The 17,266-nt window shown below is 51.3% G+C and overlaps 1 protein-coding gene across 4 annotated transcripts in view; it reads left to right on the top strand.

Annotated features, from left to right (window-relative positions):
- The first annotated feature begins 1,926 nt into the window (after positions 1-1,926).
- ARHGEF7 (Rho guanine nucleotide exchange factor 7) overlaps positions 1,927-17,266 on the top strand; it is a 125,147-nt gene continuing 109,807 nt past the window's right edge. For 3 of the 4 annotated variants that reach the window (XM_075704720.1, XM_075704715.1, XM_075704735.1), the window contains exons 1-2: positions 1,927-2,091; positions 16,795-16,881. In XM_075704720.1, coding sequence (XP_075560835.1) covers positions 1,927-2,091; positions 16,795-16,881 — 252 coding nt within the window. The remainder of the gene's footprint in view (positions 2,092-16,794; positions 16,882-17,266) is intronic. The other variant, XM_075704727.1, reaches the window with a different exon arrangement.

Below are 17,266 nucleotides of genomic sequence, written 5' to 3'. Positions count from 1 at the left end.
AGTCACCATCCCTGGAGGTCTTCAAAACACGTGTAGACGTGGCATTTTGGGACGTGGTTTAGTAGGCATGGTGGTGTTGGGTTGACGGTTGGACTGATGATCTTGGAGGTCTTTTCCAACCTTAATGATTCTATTCTATTCTATTCTATTCTATTAATGGTCACTACTGGGGCACACAGGAGGAAAGGATAAAAGAAGGGAGCGGTGCAGAGAGTCTGGGTGGTCTGCAGCAAATACCTTGTAGGAGAAAGTCTGACAAGGAAGGAAGCCAGGAAGAGATTGGCATGCTCCTAAATCTTTCGGGCGTTTCCAGTTTTTTCCTCTAAAGATTTGGAAACGGTTCCCCCACCTGTGGCAAGCTGCTTGCAAATGTCTCTAGGCAGGCCATCCACACGGCTTTCCGATGGCAAAAAATAGCCATGTTTGTGTTCTTCATAGCTAGCCAGCTGTCGGGTAGGAAGCTGTTGCTCAAAATATATATGGAAGGGGCAAAAGGAAAGACAAAGTTTCAAATGGTTACCGCTAACAAATTCTGGAAGAGGTATCACACCCCAGGCATCGGAGTTTAAGAAAATCTGCTTCTCTTATGGGTTAGAAGGAGATTGAACTTTGGAGTTGGATTATCTTGTCTCAAATCCAAAGGCACCTCCGTCTTTCTGAGAAGTGCGTGGGCTGGCCTGCGGTTCGGGAGAGGACTCCGGAGCAGGAGAAGGACCCGCTGGAGATGCTGTGCTGGGGCTGTGGTGGCCGTGGCGAGCCAGGCTGGAAGCAGAACCAGAGAGATGAGTTCTGGCTTGGCAACGACCCCTCTAACGCTGCCTTGAGGGCGGCTTTGCCCCTCGAGGGGGTCGGGTGGGGTGCGAGGGGAAGGGGGGAGAGCGTGGGCCGTGGTGGCATCACCTCTCCAGCACGCGTGCTGCATCAGGGAGGCTGATGGCCACGGAGGGGCCCTGGGGAGCCCGCGCCAGGTCTTAGCGAAAAATTACTGATTGCGCGTGGGGTCTTGGCCAAGCAAAGCCTTGTAGGGTGCTGTCCGAGCCAAGCCTTGAGGAATGGGTTTTGCGGGAATGACAAGCACAGGAATGCTTTGCCCGCTCTCCTTCAGGCGAGTCTTCCCGATCCTGCCGAGTACTTAGGCCGGCTCCCCAGCAGCGCCGTAAGCCCTGCGGCTGGGCGGGCACATGGCGAGCTGCAGGCGCGGTGGCGAGGACGGGGCGCGACGGGGCGAGCCGGCCGCTGGGCCGACGCTCCCGAAGGGGCTCCCTCGCGCAGGGGGACGGCGAGCAAACGCCAAAAAAATCGCGGAAACGGGATCAGTCGGGCCAGGAACCCGCCGCCCGTGCTGCCGGAGGGAGACGGTATCAAATCGGTCGCCCTTAGCCTAGACCTAAAGGCCCGGGGGGTGGGGGGGGGGGGTGGGGGGCTTGTTCCCAGCGCGACAGCGCGGGCCGAGGAGGAAACCGAGGGGCCGGGGGCTGCGGAAACTGCCCCCCCCCCCCCCCCCGCCGGCGGTGACCGACCGGCTGCTCCCGCCCCGCGCCCCGCTGCGCGCCCGCGGAGGCGCCGGCCGCCCGCTAGGGGGCAGCCGCCGCCCGCCCCTCCGGGTGCGGGTCGGGGCGGCGCGGGGGGGGCGCGGGGCGGCGCGGGGCTCCCCGCGCGTGGCGGGGCCGCCGGCCGCCGCTGCCAGTGATGTCATGGGGCGGCGGCGGCGGCGGCGGCGGCGGCGGCGGCGGCGGGGGGGGGGGGGGGCGGGGAGGAGGCGGCACTGCAGCTGCACGGGTCTGTAGCGGCGGCGGCGGCGGGGCCGGGGCGTCGTCATCTGCATTCACATGGGGGCGGCGCCGGCCTCCGCCTGAAGCCCCCGCCCGGGGAGGCACAAAACCCACGCGAGGCGCGGGGCGCCGCGACCCCCGCCCCGCCGCCGCCATGAATTCGGCGGAGCAGACCGTTACGTGGCTGATCGCCCTGGGCGTGCTGGAGTCGCCCAAAAAGACCATCTCCGACCCCGAGGGCTTCCTCCAGTCCTCGCTGAAGGACGGGGTGGTGCTCTGCCGCCTGCTCGACCGCCTGCTCCCGGGCACCATAGACAAAGTAAGTGCCCGGGCCCCCCTCCTCCGCCCCCCGCCGCCCTTTTGTGCAGCCGGGCCCGCCGCCCCCGGACCCGGCCTCGCCCGCCGCCGCCCCCCCGCGCCGCGGGGAGGGGGGTCCCCCCGCTCCGGGGGGGGTGAAGGGCGCGGAGGGGCGGGGAGGGGGCGCAGCCCCGGTGGGGCGTGCGCCCGGGGGGGCCGGGGGGAGAGCGGGGAGCTGGCCGAGGAGGGCTTTCCCCTTCAGGGCCGCGGTTTGGCAAGTGCTTCACGTTAAAAAATGCTCCGCTCTCCAAGTCGAAGTCCTGGATTACGCATGGGAGAAGCGGGGTGGTTTTTTTTTTGGGGGGGGGGGGGTGAAGGTTATGGACCTTTTCTAGCATGCCGTGAGCCGGCTGCAAACTTGTCTACGCAACTGCTGGAATAGTCGGTGCCTCACCTCGCTTGGGAGGTGATTCAGCTCATCCCTTCCAGCCTCTGAAGGACATCCTAATGTTTGATGCTTAGTTTTCTTGAAGGCTGTTTTAGCGTTATTTGGGTCTTTCACTGCTTCTAGCCTGTGGGGGGGAAAAAAAAAAAAAATCATCTTTTTGGGTTGGAAAAAAGATATCACAGCTCTGTTCTGCGTTGCGTTTGAAGAAAATGTACTCTGTCAGGTAACTTTTATGTGTTATGTGTGCGTACGTAATTCCCGTCGTAGCTCAGCTGGAGGGGAGGGTTTTGGGTTTGGATACTGTGCCTCAAGACGGGACGATGCCGTTGTCTCACCTGGCGCTCGACGCCGTAGCACACGTAGCGAGCCACGCGTTGGCAAAACTTTCCTTATGAGGAAATACAAGGTGGTGAAGAGAAGGCTGATCAAGGTCATCTGCTATGCTGATGGGGAAACTCCTTGCTTGAAAATAGCACCATGTTTTTCACCTTTTGCAGTTGGCAGACCGCTCCACGCATTGGAGCCTGCTGACAATGGGCTTTTGTTACCTTTTGTGGCTCTTTTTCAAGTAGTCCACTGACCCACAAAGTTGAAAACCAGTGCTTTGAGCTCGGTAGGGCGCTGGACTGGGCTTATGTCCCTTCAGTTCTTCAGTTGGCCACCAACTGGGGTTGTTACTGTTTTGTGTTGTACTGTGGCACGGAGGTCCTGGCCCTGGCCCGGAGTCCCATTCTGCTGGATGTAGTAGGTCATTCCTGGCCCCCTAACTTCACAAGCAAATTAGGAGGCAGCATGGGGATACAGAAACCCGGCAGGATCCCGTGGTGCTGTCGAGGGGCGATGGAAGTGATGAGAGCAGGGGCGGTGTGTCCGCAGCAGTGTGAGCGTGGGTAGCTCGGGGTCCGCCATGGTGACAGGCGGAGCTAGCTGGGACAGCCGAAGCCACTGCCACCAGGCTCTCTTGCAAGCCCAAGGAGGGTCTTGGCAGCCCGTCCCACCGTGCCGCTCCAGGCACCCTCTCTGAGCACTTCTCCAAAATCTTGGGCTTTGGGTCCAGAGCTTCGGGGCAGAAAACATCTTTCCCCTTGTGCGGATGTCAAGCCTAGCAAAATGGGGTCCTGAACTCAATTTGGGAAACAGGCTCTCCTGAACAACGAAACTTAAAAAAAAAAAAGCATGACGGAAATAAGTGTTAGAACAGCGTTTCCCAGCTTAGTGTGCTTTTCTGTGTATGGTATAACTAGGAGCGGCTGCGTTAGTGTGAATGAAAGTCTCTCTTTTCACATCAGAGGAGCAAATACCTCTGACGTTCGGGCAGGAGGTCCCTTCACGACACCCACGCTCAGCGGAAGGTTTGCAGAGGGGCACAGCCCCCCGCAGCCTATCCTGCCACCAGCCTGGCCTGCACGGAGCTGTCAGGGGGGCTTGGCAGGGACCTCGTGGTGCGGAGGCGCGGGGTTTGCAGCGGGTGCTGCGCGGGCTGGGGGGGCAGCCAGGGCGGGAGGGAAGCTGGCGCCTCGCAGCCGCCCACCGCCCCGAGCTCGCCCCGCGTCGAGCAGGGTGCTGGGACGGAGGTCCCTCCCCACCTAGTGTGTCTCCTCCGGCTTTGGCTTAGTTAAAAACTGGGGAGCAATAACCCTTTTTAAATTTTTTTTTTTTTCCCCCAAGGTACTTTTGTGAGGGGAACTGTACTTATTTTTGTGGGCCCTTCACATTGCACTTTCTAATTCTCAGATGTGTCCGAGAGACTCATGAACTCATTTTCCCATCCAACTTTGTGAATAGTCTTTTTCTACAGACTCAGAGTGTAGACCACGTACTTCTTTCATGCTCTCAGCTACCATTATAACTGAGCTATTTCCATAATACCTTGTTTTTCTGTTTCTTTTTTTTTTCTGATAAAACCATACAAAATTTACATCCTTCCCTGTATTCTGTTACTTTTTTTCAGTGTCTTGTTTTGCTACTACTGTTCATTTACATTGTATGTTTTTATACTGAGTGCGCTTTAAATATAAGCCCTTTTATTCCTTATTTGTCCTAAAAGCCTCCAGTTCAAACTGGACAATTTTGAAGTCTGAAAGATACAAGGATTGTCCCACAGATGTAGACTGTTTCGGTTCTTAAAATCATTTGAGATCGTAACTTTCTATAAATATCCGTCATCAGCAGACACTTTGAAGACTGGCAGAGCTCATTTTTCTGCAAATACAAAGTAGTAACTAAAACCAAAGAGAACATTAAAAAAAAATACAAATTATAAATAAAAAGGAATGTTTATCAGTTTGGGTTTTTTTAAAGATGTTTTCTAGAAAAGGCTATAAATGCATTTCTTTCTTTCTTTCAAAAACTGTTTAGAAAGAGGATTCAATATGTGCAGGAATGTAATAATACATTTTTTGGCATTTTGTGCTTTTTAAAGCCTCTGGGTACCCTGAGAATAATTAGTAGAAGATTTTTAATAAATAAAGGTTGTGTGGCCATAAAAGGAATCAAGCATTTGAAGGTCAAAGAACAGATTTTTCTTAAGTCGATAAAACAAATTAGTGGGTTTCAAGGCTGGTTAGTATGTTCTTCCTTTAGATTGCTGTGTATTTGTGTACCATCCTTGCACGGAATAATGTACAGAGCTTCTTGTCAGGAAGTTTTGGCTAAATTTGTTTACATTACAGTCATCTTCTATCTTGAACAGCAGCAAAGGACAGATATTAAATTTGCCAGATTCCAAGAACTCTGAATGAAAATACTTTGGAAAGTAATGTTATTACAGACTGTTTCTCTCATTTTTGGGATCCCATTTAATGTCATTATGATTCCTTTGCATTTTGAAAGAGAATATGACGGGGTAAAACAAAATAGTTGGGTTAGGCGGCGTGATGGTGCTGCTCAATAACCTCATCCCAAACATGGGAAAGGAAGCAGTTATTTAAAAAAACAAAACAAACCCAACCCAACAAAAGCCACAACAGCTTCCCCCAACCCCGACCAAACCCAGCCATGTCTTAGTTTTCTAAAGCGCAGAGATCTGTACTGAGACACGCTGGCCAGTTGATCTGCCCTAAAGGATAGGGGATTGCTGAATTTGAGTGGTTTGAAGGAAGAGCCGTGGTTTCAGGTTACAGGATTTCAACCCTGCGCTGTGAAATTGAGTTACTTTGATGGCAGGGGAGAGGATCCCGTGGAAGCGTTGCAGTGCGGTTGTCTGCCGCTTAGATGCTTTTCCTCGCAGAGATTGTTTTCCAAACAGATTCCTCCATCGCAGACCAGTTTGACCCACTTTTGACGTTGTAAACAGAGATCAGGACCGGAGCGGGAATTTTCCTTGTCATGTGAGGCTTCGCGCTCCATTAAGTTTTGTCTGTACTTTCATTTTTGGTCAGCTGTTCGACAGAAAGCATCATTTTGCGAACAGCTTTGTTCCGTTCAGGGAAAAGAGGGAAGATGCATGGGGCGGGGGGGGGGGGGGATGCGATGCAGCAGCCATTTGGCACCTCGTGGTTGCCCCCCTCTGCCGTCAGGGGTTCCCGGAGGGGGCGAGAGCAGCTGGTTCAGCGCTTTGAAGCCAGGGGACAGGGAAGCGTGCTGGGTGCGCGGCTGGGTCTCGCACGCCTTGGCCCCCCTCCGTCGAACAGACCGTCCCCAGCCGCCGCACCGAGCGTGGGATTAAACAACCCAGAAGCTGCTCTGCTGCGCGTGGGAGGCTGATCCAAAACACAGCCGCTTCCTCTCGCTGCTCCCGGCATCGCCGAGACGTGAGAGGAGCGGCGCGAGGCTGGCCCCGGGAAAATAAATACAGCTCGCTCTTGCAGGCTGAGACGCGGTGCGCGGCTGGAAGGAAACTTCCTTCTCCCTGTGGAGGATCGGGCACCGGTGTCGACGTTAATTTGGCTATTAATTGGGATGGTATCAGGACTGATGGGGGCAAAGATTAGGATCTCTCTATAAATACCTCGTATGTTAGTATCATTCTGTTTTTAGTGATGGAGGTCTTTGGCTAAACAAGGCGTTCTGAATTGTAATTTAGAAAGGAATTAACTCTTTGTGACTCACAAAGCAAATGAATCGCTGCGTATGAGTGCAAGCACTGCAGAAGGGTCAGGGTCCCCAAAAGGAGGGTTCAGGCTGACTCGGGCAGCAGCCGTCTCGCCAGCCTTGTCCTCGCGATGGGTATGAGCACCTACAGCTCCGGCAAAGGGACATTTATGTTTCCTTGTCTCTTGATTTCACGTGGGTGTATTGGTGCCAAGTCCGTCTGTCGTGTTGTGACAAGGTGTGACCTGGATGCGGTGTTTCGGGCATTGCAAAGGAAGAAGGAAGGGAAGGTGTTTGGGAGCCAGAGGTAATAACAAGCGGTGATTTTTATAGCCCGATAACCTTTGCAGAGGGTGCAGCGCTGGCCGTGAGCTGACTGTGGAGCCCAGGCAAAGCTCAGGAACCGTGGCGAGCGTCCCATCAGTGGTGCAGGGGTTACTCCTAAGGTAGCAGTTGCCAGGCGCTGGTTGCCCCTGAGCAACCTGAATTTGGGAGATTATTCTGGTAGGGTAGCTCAGCCCCTGCAGCCCTGCTGAGGCTGTTGGGGTCTGCCTGGCTGAACTGAAGGAGTGTCCTGCTTTGCTCACTGAAATCCGTCAGGAAGGTATTGCAGACGCTGGTATTACAACAGCAGCAGCAGAAGGTCATCGTAGGACGAGACCTGGGAGGCAGGAAGCAAAATCTGCATTTTTATGTGCATATGCTCTCTCCCCCAGCAATAGTCCTTACGTAGAGCCTCCCAAAGAGATTATTTGTGCTTCTGGCAAGAATAATCCACGCCGGGCAGCTGTGCCTGCCGTGGCTGTGTGCTTGGGGAGCGCCGGCGTGCGTGCCGATGCTGTTACTCCAGGATGGAAGCGCTGTGAGGGCAAGCCGAGTGCCAGGGGAAAGTTATCCTGAGAGAAGTCATTAGAGTGCCGTTTTCCTGAATAGATGCTATTCTTGCAAGTGTTATTGTGAGCTTCTTACGGGATTGTTCGGAGTTATCGTTGGCCACGTTGCCATTTACTGTGTTACTCCTATTGTCTTGTGAGAGCAGGGGTGTGGGGATGCACGGAAGGAGAATGCCATTGCTCTTCCCATCTATGTGCTGGCTTTGTAATTCTGGTGACTGGGACGTTATCCGGAGAAACACGGTCTGTATGTGTGCGCTGAGGAAGCAGAGGACTTGTATCTGCGTTTGCTGTCTTTTTCCTTGAAAATCAGACCCTGTTAATGCGCAAGGGTCTAGACTGAATTAAATAAGGGCATGCCAGACCCTGAGAAGAGAGGGAAATTAATGCAACTATTGGCGATTAAATTGTTTTTGTGAGAAAATACAGAAAGATAATTTAGTTTTGCTGGTCTTACTCTTGTTAATGACCTTTCCACAGTTTCTAGGTACGTTCTTTCTATGTCTGTGCATAATATGGACAACAGAAAAGGCAATTCCTTAGCCCTCAGGTGCCCTACTGCTACCCAGGCCATCCTCCAAACGCTGTGTCTGTGTGGGGAAAAGGCAGAGCTGCGGGGATGCCACCAGCGTGCTCCCTCTGGTTGCTACTGCGTGCTAGTGGCCAAGGGCACCACCTTTCAGCTGAAAATGTTTGAGATTGTAATTCAAGCCCTAGGAAAACTGGAGGTCTGGCTTTAAAATTGAAGTTTACAATTTTTTTTTAATGTATATATAGAAAAGAAAGTATATTTATACATACATATACATATATATGTATTGAAAATCTGGCTTTGAACCACTGAGGGGAATTCAATATACATCTTTCTTAAATAGCAATTTTAATTAGTCGTTACCCAGTGGCTGTGATTTGAAGAGCTGGAACCTTAAAACATTTCAAGCATGACAGAGCTTGCAAAAATACTGTGAGCTGGCAGCGTGGAAGTGGCATCAGTCTTGCACCTTGGCTGGCTGCGCTTTACTCCCTGATCCTCAGCCAGTGTGACAGTCCCGCGCTCTGCCCGACTTTGCTGCGCGGGGCAAAGCCGCCTTCTCTCCACATCTCTCGGTACGACGTGGTTGCCGCCATCACCCGCCACCGGCACTGCGGGGTGGAGGAGGGGTGGCCGGCCGTGTCTGAGAGCAGCTCCCATCACCCCGCTCCTCGCCGCGGACCTTTGGCCCCCGGCGGGCAGAGTTCCCTCTCGGCTCGCGGAACGCTGCTCTGGTCTGAGAGCCGTTTCGTTCGGGTCTCCATTTTCCTGCTCTGCAGCGAGCGCTGTCGGACAATGTTGGCAGCTTGCCCAGGAGAGGGTCTTCACTGTAGAGCTTTGGTAGTCTTAGGGAATATTTTCACGCCGGGGCGGGAGGGGGGAAAGCAGTAAAAATCTTACATGCCCCCCCCCGCCCACCCTCCCGGTGCAGCTGTGCTGACAGAGAAGTGCTTTTGTTGGCTTTGTTAATGCCATTGCGGGAAGCGGTACCGTTAGACTGGCAGAGGAATTCCCTCTCTGGCATATGTTACATCCACAGCGAGGAGCGGTGCCAGCATATCTAGCAGCAGAGCTCTCCCACTGTAAACAAACCCTGAGTGATTGGGCTCCTGAAGCCCGAGCTTGCGCTGCATCAAAACAGCGACGCTGTGCGGGAAAGGCTGCAGGGTTTTCCTGAGAAGGGGTGTAAAACCCCTACCCGCCAGCCGCCCTTCGCAGGGGAACCTCTTTCGGGAGGTTCTCACCGAGCACTGCCCAAACGCTGCCCGCACCTGGAGCAGCGCTTCATCGGGCTTTTTCCATTCACCGACTTCAGGGAAATGCACGCCTTCCTGCGGGCACCTAATGCTGGCACCCCTGGAGCTCTGCAGCGTGAGGCTGATGATACTGCACGGGGTCAGCGACAGTTGCATGCTAGCCTATTTTTTCTTTAAAATAGCAATAAAATAAGTAAAAGCACAGGAATTAGGAATATTAATTCTCAGCATTTAGGAAACACTGGAAAGAAGATTACTCCTGCAGCTCAAACCAGACCTTCTTATGTGTATATATAAAATTCTTCAGGCACACTCCGTGCACATGTTCCAATAGGGCTCCTGCCTAGTTAAGGTCACAAGGTGGGCCTGCAAGTGGATCGTAATTGCAGTTGCAAAGGCAGCTGTCAGTCTTGTATTTGCTAAGTTTTACGTGCTTGGCATTCTCACCTTCTTAATGCTGTCTTAATGTAGTTTTTTATGTGAAATATGAAAATATAATGGAAACTTGAGAAAACAAAAATACTGTCTGGAATGTCCTGGCACCCTTAACTTACTGTGTTTGTACCTTAGGTCTTGGTTGAATACCTGCCTCCTGGGAGTCAGTTTATAGACTTTGATGGGAATTTGATCAGGGTCCCAGGGAAGTGACAAAGGTACAGTACTTCCACTACAAAGAACATACTGTTTTCCTGAACGTTGTTTAATACAGGTGCAAATCTGAAAGGATGAGCTCAAACAGCTGTATCGGTTTTACGGTATCATTTTCACAGGGCAGATTAAAGAAAAAAAGTGGCTCTAGTTGTTGTGTAAGACTCAAAGAACCAGTTTATCAAGGCTGCCAGAGATCTGGCTGGCATTTTAACCAAACTGTAAATTTTCTTTGCAAACTTAGCTGCACTTAGGTTTTGAGGGCTATTTCCAGTAAGGGACTGAAGCAGCTACAGCAGAACATCAGTGTGTTTGAATGTAGGTCACTGTTAATGAAGGCTGGTCAAGCAGACGAGCATTTCTGAACATGTGCAGGGGAAGAACTCGAAGAGCTGGAGGAGTCTTCAGTCAACCAAAGCGCTCCTGGTGTCATAGCACTCCAGGTGCCATAGCAGGGTGGAAGTTGAGGGAGCGCAGAGCTGTGGCTGATGAGTTGGTATGGCCCATTGGACAGTAAAGGACGGGTGGTGGGATAAGGTTGTGTGGTAGAAGAGTAGGGCTAAAGGTGGGATTGGAGTTGCTGGTGTGAAAGGTGGTGTTGTGTGGTCTGAGGTGGGACAGATGGAAGGATGGAATACAGGGACTGGTGTGCTGATGTGGGATGTGCAGCAGAGGAGTGTCGGACGTGGGGTTAGCCGTGCTGATGGCTATGGAGCGGGGCAGTAGGACCTAAGAGCTGCTGCTGCAGTTGTCGCTAATAGTGGTGTCCAAGGGCAAGAGGTTTGAGAACCTCCATGCTACATTATTTCATAAAAAGTGGGCACCTGTCACTCCTCAAAGAGGATGCACTGTTGAGTTCTTCCAAAGGACACTCAAAGGACTCTCATAAGTGCAGGAGATGACTGGAGTTTGGGACGCTAAGCAGATGAAGGCTCACTGTGTTAAAGTCCCAGATGGGGTCAAGAACCTAGATAGATGCACTCTTGCTTTTGCCTTCTGCTGTGTCTCAGCTCTTGGTTAACTTCAAGGCTGGGTATCTTTCTCAGTGTGTAAGAATTTTGGGGCATATTTTAAGGCACCTGCCTTCCCCTTTGTGCTGTGTGCAGGGCCTAGGTGAATTCTTGTGTGAACCCTGGAAATTTAAAATTTGGGCATCTTAGTGCATAGCTTGTAGGAGCTTCAGTCTTTTACTGGATCTAGCTCTTACTATCCATGCCGACTGCCTGCTGCTGCGTTTTCAGAGCATGGGTTTCCTCATGCCAAAATACAGGTGTCTAGCACACGGTAACTGCTGTGTGGCTTATTACTGAAAAGTTTGTGGACAGCAGGTTTTACAGGTTGGGAAAAGTCAGTACTAAAGAGCTACAGTACTGTAGAAACACTAACGTGGTAAGATCTGGTGCTCCATCAAGACACCTAATTTTAAAACAAAACTGCACATTGCTGAGAATCCCAATCTGTGTTTTTAGTTTAATTATAGCATCCTGCTAATGTCACCTAGCGCCACCAGCAAGACGTGCGATCCATGAAGTGGTTGGGCTCAACTGCAGAGTGCTCCTCACTTAGAGACATGGAAGATGCGATGCTTTAAAGTGCAGCAGTGACTCCTGCTGTCCCGGGAGGAGCGTGGGGCTCCATCCGCAGTCCTCTGAGCCCAGCTCTGTTCACTGACTACGGAGCGAGTGCCGTAGTCACCTGCCATCGGTCCCTAGCAATGGATGCTTCCTCAAGAAGCAGGCAATGTCTTCCTGTGTAGCTGTGGACGACGTTGCTGTGATGGCGCTCTTTCTTTTCCATCCCTGCTGGGTGCAATTTGTGAAATTTGTGAGGGCGGGTGCTCGGGGAAGGAGGATGGAGCAGGAAACCTGAACGCCCTGAGGGATGGGCTCTGCTGGGCACCGGTGCAGGAACAGGCAGGAGGTAACGCAGCTGGGAGCGGTGGGGAGGGAAGGAACCTGCAGGAGTTGCTGGACAGTGGATCACCTGCAGCTTCACCGCCCAGGTTAGTATGAGAATGGCCTGGCTTCCTCCTCGTGATTTTTTTTAATCTCATTTTTATCCCTGAACGCAAACCTTGGTGACAAACCGCAGCCTGCAGCGCTTGTTCAGGAGGTGTTTGTGTCTGTGCCGCCATGCTCCATTGGACGATCAGTTGCCCTTGATGTTGTGCCTTAGCCACTCAAAGGGACTGGACGCAAAACACAGCTGCTGTGGGACCAAATGTGATCAGTAGGACCCTTTCATTAGCTTTGCTGCATTGTTCATTTATAGTATTTTTACTAATTAGATCACAGTAATGCTCTGTGTGTACAAGGTGTTCTGAAACCTGGAGCGAAGACTGTTCCCTGCTGCAAGGCAGGTACGGTGTAAAAGGCCCCGGGCAGGATGAACAAGGTGCTGGGAAAAATGGTCCGGCATGTTGTGACAGAGGACAGTACCCTTGTCCACCCTGTCCCTACACCACCTCCGTTTGGGATTTCATTCTTCCGTGATGCTCTTTTACAGTGCAGGGTTGCCTCTTTATGGGATTTTCCCTTAGTGTCCCTACTTCAGGGCTGAGTCTTTGAACTTCAGACTTCGGCAGCTGTACTCCTGAACTGGACATTTTTAAGTGTCTGCTGGACATGCCTACTAGTTTGCAGCTACCTGTTACGTTCTCTATCAGTTTCTGCTTTTTAGTAACTGAGGTAGTCTTCTTAGACAGTAAACCATGTTGTACATAGCATATGTCGTGCTAGATAAGAGATTGATTTTTTTTTAACTTACATGTAGTAACCCTGCTGTCATTCAGGCTCTTCCTATTGCCCTCCTGGTAGATTCCAGTTTATATTGGAAGACCTCATACTCCTCTCTTCATTTGACCCATTTTGTCAACTTGTTTGGCAGATAAATGCAAGTAAACAGCTAGTTTCCCATACATATAGCTGACGATGTCTCCTACTTCTTATTAATTTCTCATGTTTACTCATTGCAATCAAAGGACTGTTTTTTTCTTTTAAACTCATTATTTTACACATTCCATGCTTATTTTCTCCATATACTTTCCCTGTCCAAATGAACTAGTGGTAGCCTTTTTCATTTTTTCTAAGACCACCCCATCATACCTTTTCTTGATACTGCCTGTCTCCACACTGCCCTTTTTTATGCATTTGTTGTTGATTAAAATCATAGATTTAAACTGATCAAAAGGGATGTAACATTTGGCTAGGTACCATCTATTTGTATTGCACATTGTTGTCCAACTTTTCTGGATGGTGGAAAATGTACTCTGCTCCTTGATAGCTGCAGTGCATCACATGAATGCCCTCATTGAACTAGCTGTGATTTCCAGAACTACTCCCTGAGAGATTAAATCTTAATCAGAACCTGTCCCTGAACCACGAAGAAGTGGTTTAAACTGTTGCTGCTCTGTGTATTACCTTCCACTTGTCTCTTTGGATTCCACTGTGGAGCCCTGGTCCCTAATTAAGAATCTGTCAGGTCCCTCTGGAATCCTTGTCTTTTCTAATTACTATTAACCTTTTTTATTTGTATTACTAGAGCACACAGAGGTTCCAGTTGGACGCCGACACCTCTTTGTACTAGGAGTCTCATAGACATATAAGAAGACAGCCCCTGTTAATGAACTAATGGTGTTGGTCTATGAAAGCAAGAGGATGAAGCAAATACTGGAGAGGAAAATACGTAACCTCTTCATTTCATTGGCTTTATGTACATGCACTCTACTTAGTATTAAGCTAAGTAATTTTGGAGTATGACCCTACTTTAATTTTATTTTGTTTATCCTTTCTCTCTGAATGTATTTGCCATCTTTCAGGCGGACTAGGACTTACTTGCTTGCATTATGTTCTGTTACATTTTGAATAGTTTGTGGGGCTATAAACCTGATCTATGTGAGGGGTCATGCACCTGAGCTTCCTATAACTGTATGTAAAGGATGTCGTATACCGTAAGTGTGATTTTTTAACATGGGCTTGGCCCACATAATTGCACTTTGAGATTCTGTCAAGGGGGCCGAGTTTGTTACTTAGGTGCCTCCCTGTGTTTCTCAGCCACTGTAGGAGAAGGTTGCCAGAATCACATTAAGATTTCCCAGGTAAATAACATACCAGGTTTGCTTATTTTTGTGGGATCATTAACACTTTAAATTTCTAGCAGGATGCAAATGCTAAGATATTTTTAAATTCGTTACCCATATGCTTCTGTCTCCTGTTGGATAAAAATGCCACTGTACCCAGAGCTGAGAAAACATAGCCTGCTTCCCACATTGCCCCTGAATTCTTTTCCCTTGTTTCGTGAGAAATGACATTTCTAAAGATTTACTGTGACTTATTTTGTTCTTTTGAGGGCAGATGATTTTTAACTGGAACCATGTGTTAGAGTGCTGGTAGGGCTGAGGTCTCACAGATGTGTGCTTGGCATGTATTTTAAACTTCCAGACCTGACAGAGGACAATTTGCAGGGTTTGGGCTTTCTTTGCTTGTTGCTTCTTTAATATTTAATTGGAAGTTTTTGCCCTCTTCTAATCAGATGTCCCTTCTTACCACCCCCCCCCCCCTTTTTTTTTTTTTTGCCTCTTTCCAGGTGTTGTGTAGTCTTTTATGCATTATGTGCAGTCTGTTGTAGGGTAGTAGTACATATATCTGGGTTTCTTACAATTACCGAGTTTTGTGCTTAATGTGTTGGGGATAAAGAGTATTTTGAGACAAGACATTTGTTTCTTTTCAGAGAAGCTGAGATTTACTGTGATTTCTTGTGAGAGGTTATTCTTGTTTGGAGAGTAGAAGTAATTTGAAGGTTTCTAAGAGGCCTTGATGAATGAAGTAGAAGCAACCAAGAAAATGGTGGGTGCAAAAAAGGAGATGACCTATAAAGGGAGATAAAACCCAGTTGTTATGCAGATAGTTCAAGAAAAAAAAGTTATGAATTGCAACTATGTAATTATGTAAATATTAGGAATATGGAGGAGGGAGAATACTAGAAGCATCAACATGGAAATACTAGTAAGATTCTCAGGAACCTATTCTAACAAGGGATGTTGGCATGATTGACTAAGCTTGAGATTTCTTACTAGAACTAAGAAGTAAATTAATAGATTAATCAAAAAGTATAACAAGCAAGATGGATGAAGCTCATGATGTTTCCAGGACAGTTCTCTCACCGCTTGTATCCTTTCCACACATACTGATTCGGGTTGTTGTACTCACATAGGACTTCTTTGGCATTCCCTTTACATTTTAGCGTAGTATAAGGGTTATTCTTAACCCACAGTGGTTTATTGTAGTACCGAAGAATTTGAGGAGTTTGGGGGGGGTGGTGTGCACTTGCTCGAGGAAAGGAAAATTCTTCAATTCATATTGCTACCAAATTCCTTGTATTACAAAATAGTGGCTTTCATTTAAAACTCATCTGAATTTTGTGTTTAGAAAATGATAGTGACTTGTGTTTTAAATTTCTTTGTAGCAGGTTCACCTTGTCATACTGTTGCATTTGTTAATTTTTGTGGTGTCACGGGGTCAGAGATACCTTTGATGCCATATAAATGTGTGGGAAGGCACTACCTTGGTTTCAGCTTGATGCAATGTTTGGAGTCAACATTCTGTGAAGTTCCCAGTGCTATGGAGGCGGATTATGCTTGTGAGTTTACGTAGCCTTGGCATAGGTGTGCATTTAACGAAACTTCCTTCCGAGTGTAATGCATAATCAAAGGACACGATGCCACGCGTTGCCACCTTAGCTTCCAGCAGCTTGCAGTGCACTTCTGTGCTAGGCTTTCCCCTTCCGACAGAACGAGGTGACCAGGGCTGCAGGTCTGCTTACCTCTCCGTTTGGGCAATGCTTTGTTTGCTAAACTACTTCATAGAAATCAATGAATTTATTGTGAAATGATGCTGACGTGCACGCAGAATTGGAGTTAAGCTGTGGTAAGTTCGGCTAGGGCCCTGAAGCCCGTGGGGCTGGCTGCTTTTCCGTGGAAGGTCTGCACTTCGCTTTCAGGGTAGGGCTTGACCTGAAGGCAGCGCGAAGGTGGCTGCAGAGAGCGCGTGGCTGCGTGGCCAACAGCTCTTTTCTCTTAAGTTCAGTCAGGGTCTTCCTCTTTGTGAAGGTGCTTTTCTTCTGGGCTGGGAAGATACTGCGGCTGCTACAGAGAAACAAAGCTCTTAAACGTCAGACCCTGGAATTGGTAGATGATTAACTCCGGGTAGGGATATTTTTCCACTGAGGTCTTCGGGGCATTTCTCATCTATTTCCTTGTTAGAAAAGCGATCCGTAAGGCTGAACCGAAGGCAAAACAACGGGGGCACCGCCAGCCCCACGGGCCACCGGCGGCGTGGGCGTTCTGCCCTGTGCAGGATGGTTCCTTGCTGCGGCCCGGGGCGGGACGCCATCCCGAAGAGGGGCTGTCCCCGGCCGCCCCTCGCACAGCCCCTCAGCCCGGGGCACCGCCTCGCCTCCCGCTCCAGCCCAAACCCTTAATGGCGCTGGGGCGTGTGTAGTAGTGTTTAATAAAAAAAAAAAAAACTCAATAAAAATGAATACTCGGCGGCGAGGCCTGGGGGCGCTCCCAGCGGCGCTCCCCGCCTCCCCTGCGCCGCCCGGGCCTGCGGCTGCAGCCGGGGCGGGGCGGGGCGGGCCGGGCCAGGCCGCGCCTCCCTCCCCTCCCCGCGGCGGGGCAGAGCCGCCCGGGGCCGCGCCCGGCCGGGGCACCCCTGCCCGCACTCCTGCCCGCCGCCCCCTGCCCTCGCACGCCATTTCCTGTGCTCCGTGTTTACTTCCCGGTTCAGCCCCTTCACAGGGAGCGATCGGCGCCGCTGCCGCAGGGAGCGGGAGGTGAGGGGAGCGGCGGGGCGGGGGCTGTGCCTGTGCCGTGCCGGTGCGGTCCCCGCGCTGAGCCGTCCCGCCTCTTCTCTTGCAGGTGTACCCGGAGCCGCGGACGGAGGGCGAGTGCCTGAGCAACATCCGCGAGTTCCTGCGGGGCTGCGGTGCCTCCCTCCGCCTGGAGGTGAGTCGGGGCGGGGGCGGGCAGCGCCCGGGAGAGGGGGGCGCCCGGGCTGGGGGCGCCCGGCTCGATCCCCGGGGGCGGCGAGGGGCTTTCTCTGCCTCCCCTCTGCCCGCCCGGCGCCGGGGGAAGCGGCGCTGCCCTCCCTTTGTGCCCGGGGACGCGGGGGCGGCCGGCGGCGGGCGGTTGACAAGATGGTGGCGGCCGCCCCTCCCCTGGCTGCGGGCCCGGGGGGCGGCGGGGGGAGCCGCCGCCGCCCGCCTTGGGGCTGCCTCCGCGGCCTCTCCGATGGCTCTCGGTGGCGGCTGCGCCCCGGCCGGGCCTCCAGGGCCGCGGGGTGGCTTGGCTTGCTGGCGGCGTGCGTGCGAAACGCGCTGTACCGCATGGG

Source organism: Pelecanus crispus, chromosome 1 (genome assembly GCF_030463565.1).
Source record: "Pelecanus crispus isolate bPelCri1 chromosome 1, bPelCri1.pri, whole genome shotgun sequence".
Taxonomy (NCBI): Eukaryota; Metazoa; Chordata; class Aves; order Pelecaniformes; family Pelecanidae; genus Pelecanus; species Pelecanus crispus.
Note: the sequence above shows the minus strand (reverse complement) of the source record. Positions and strands in the feature narration are given on the sequence as shown.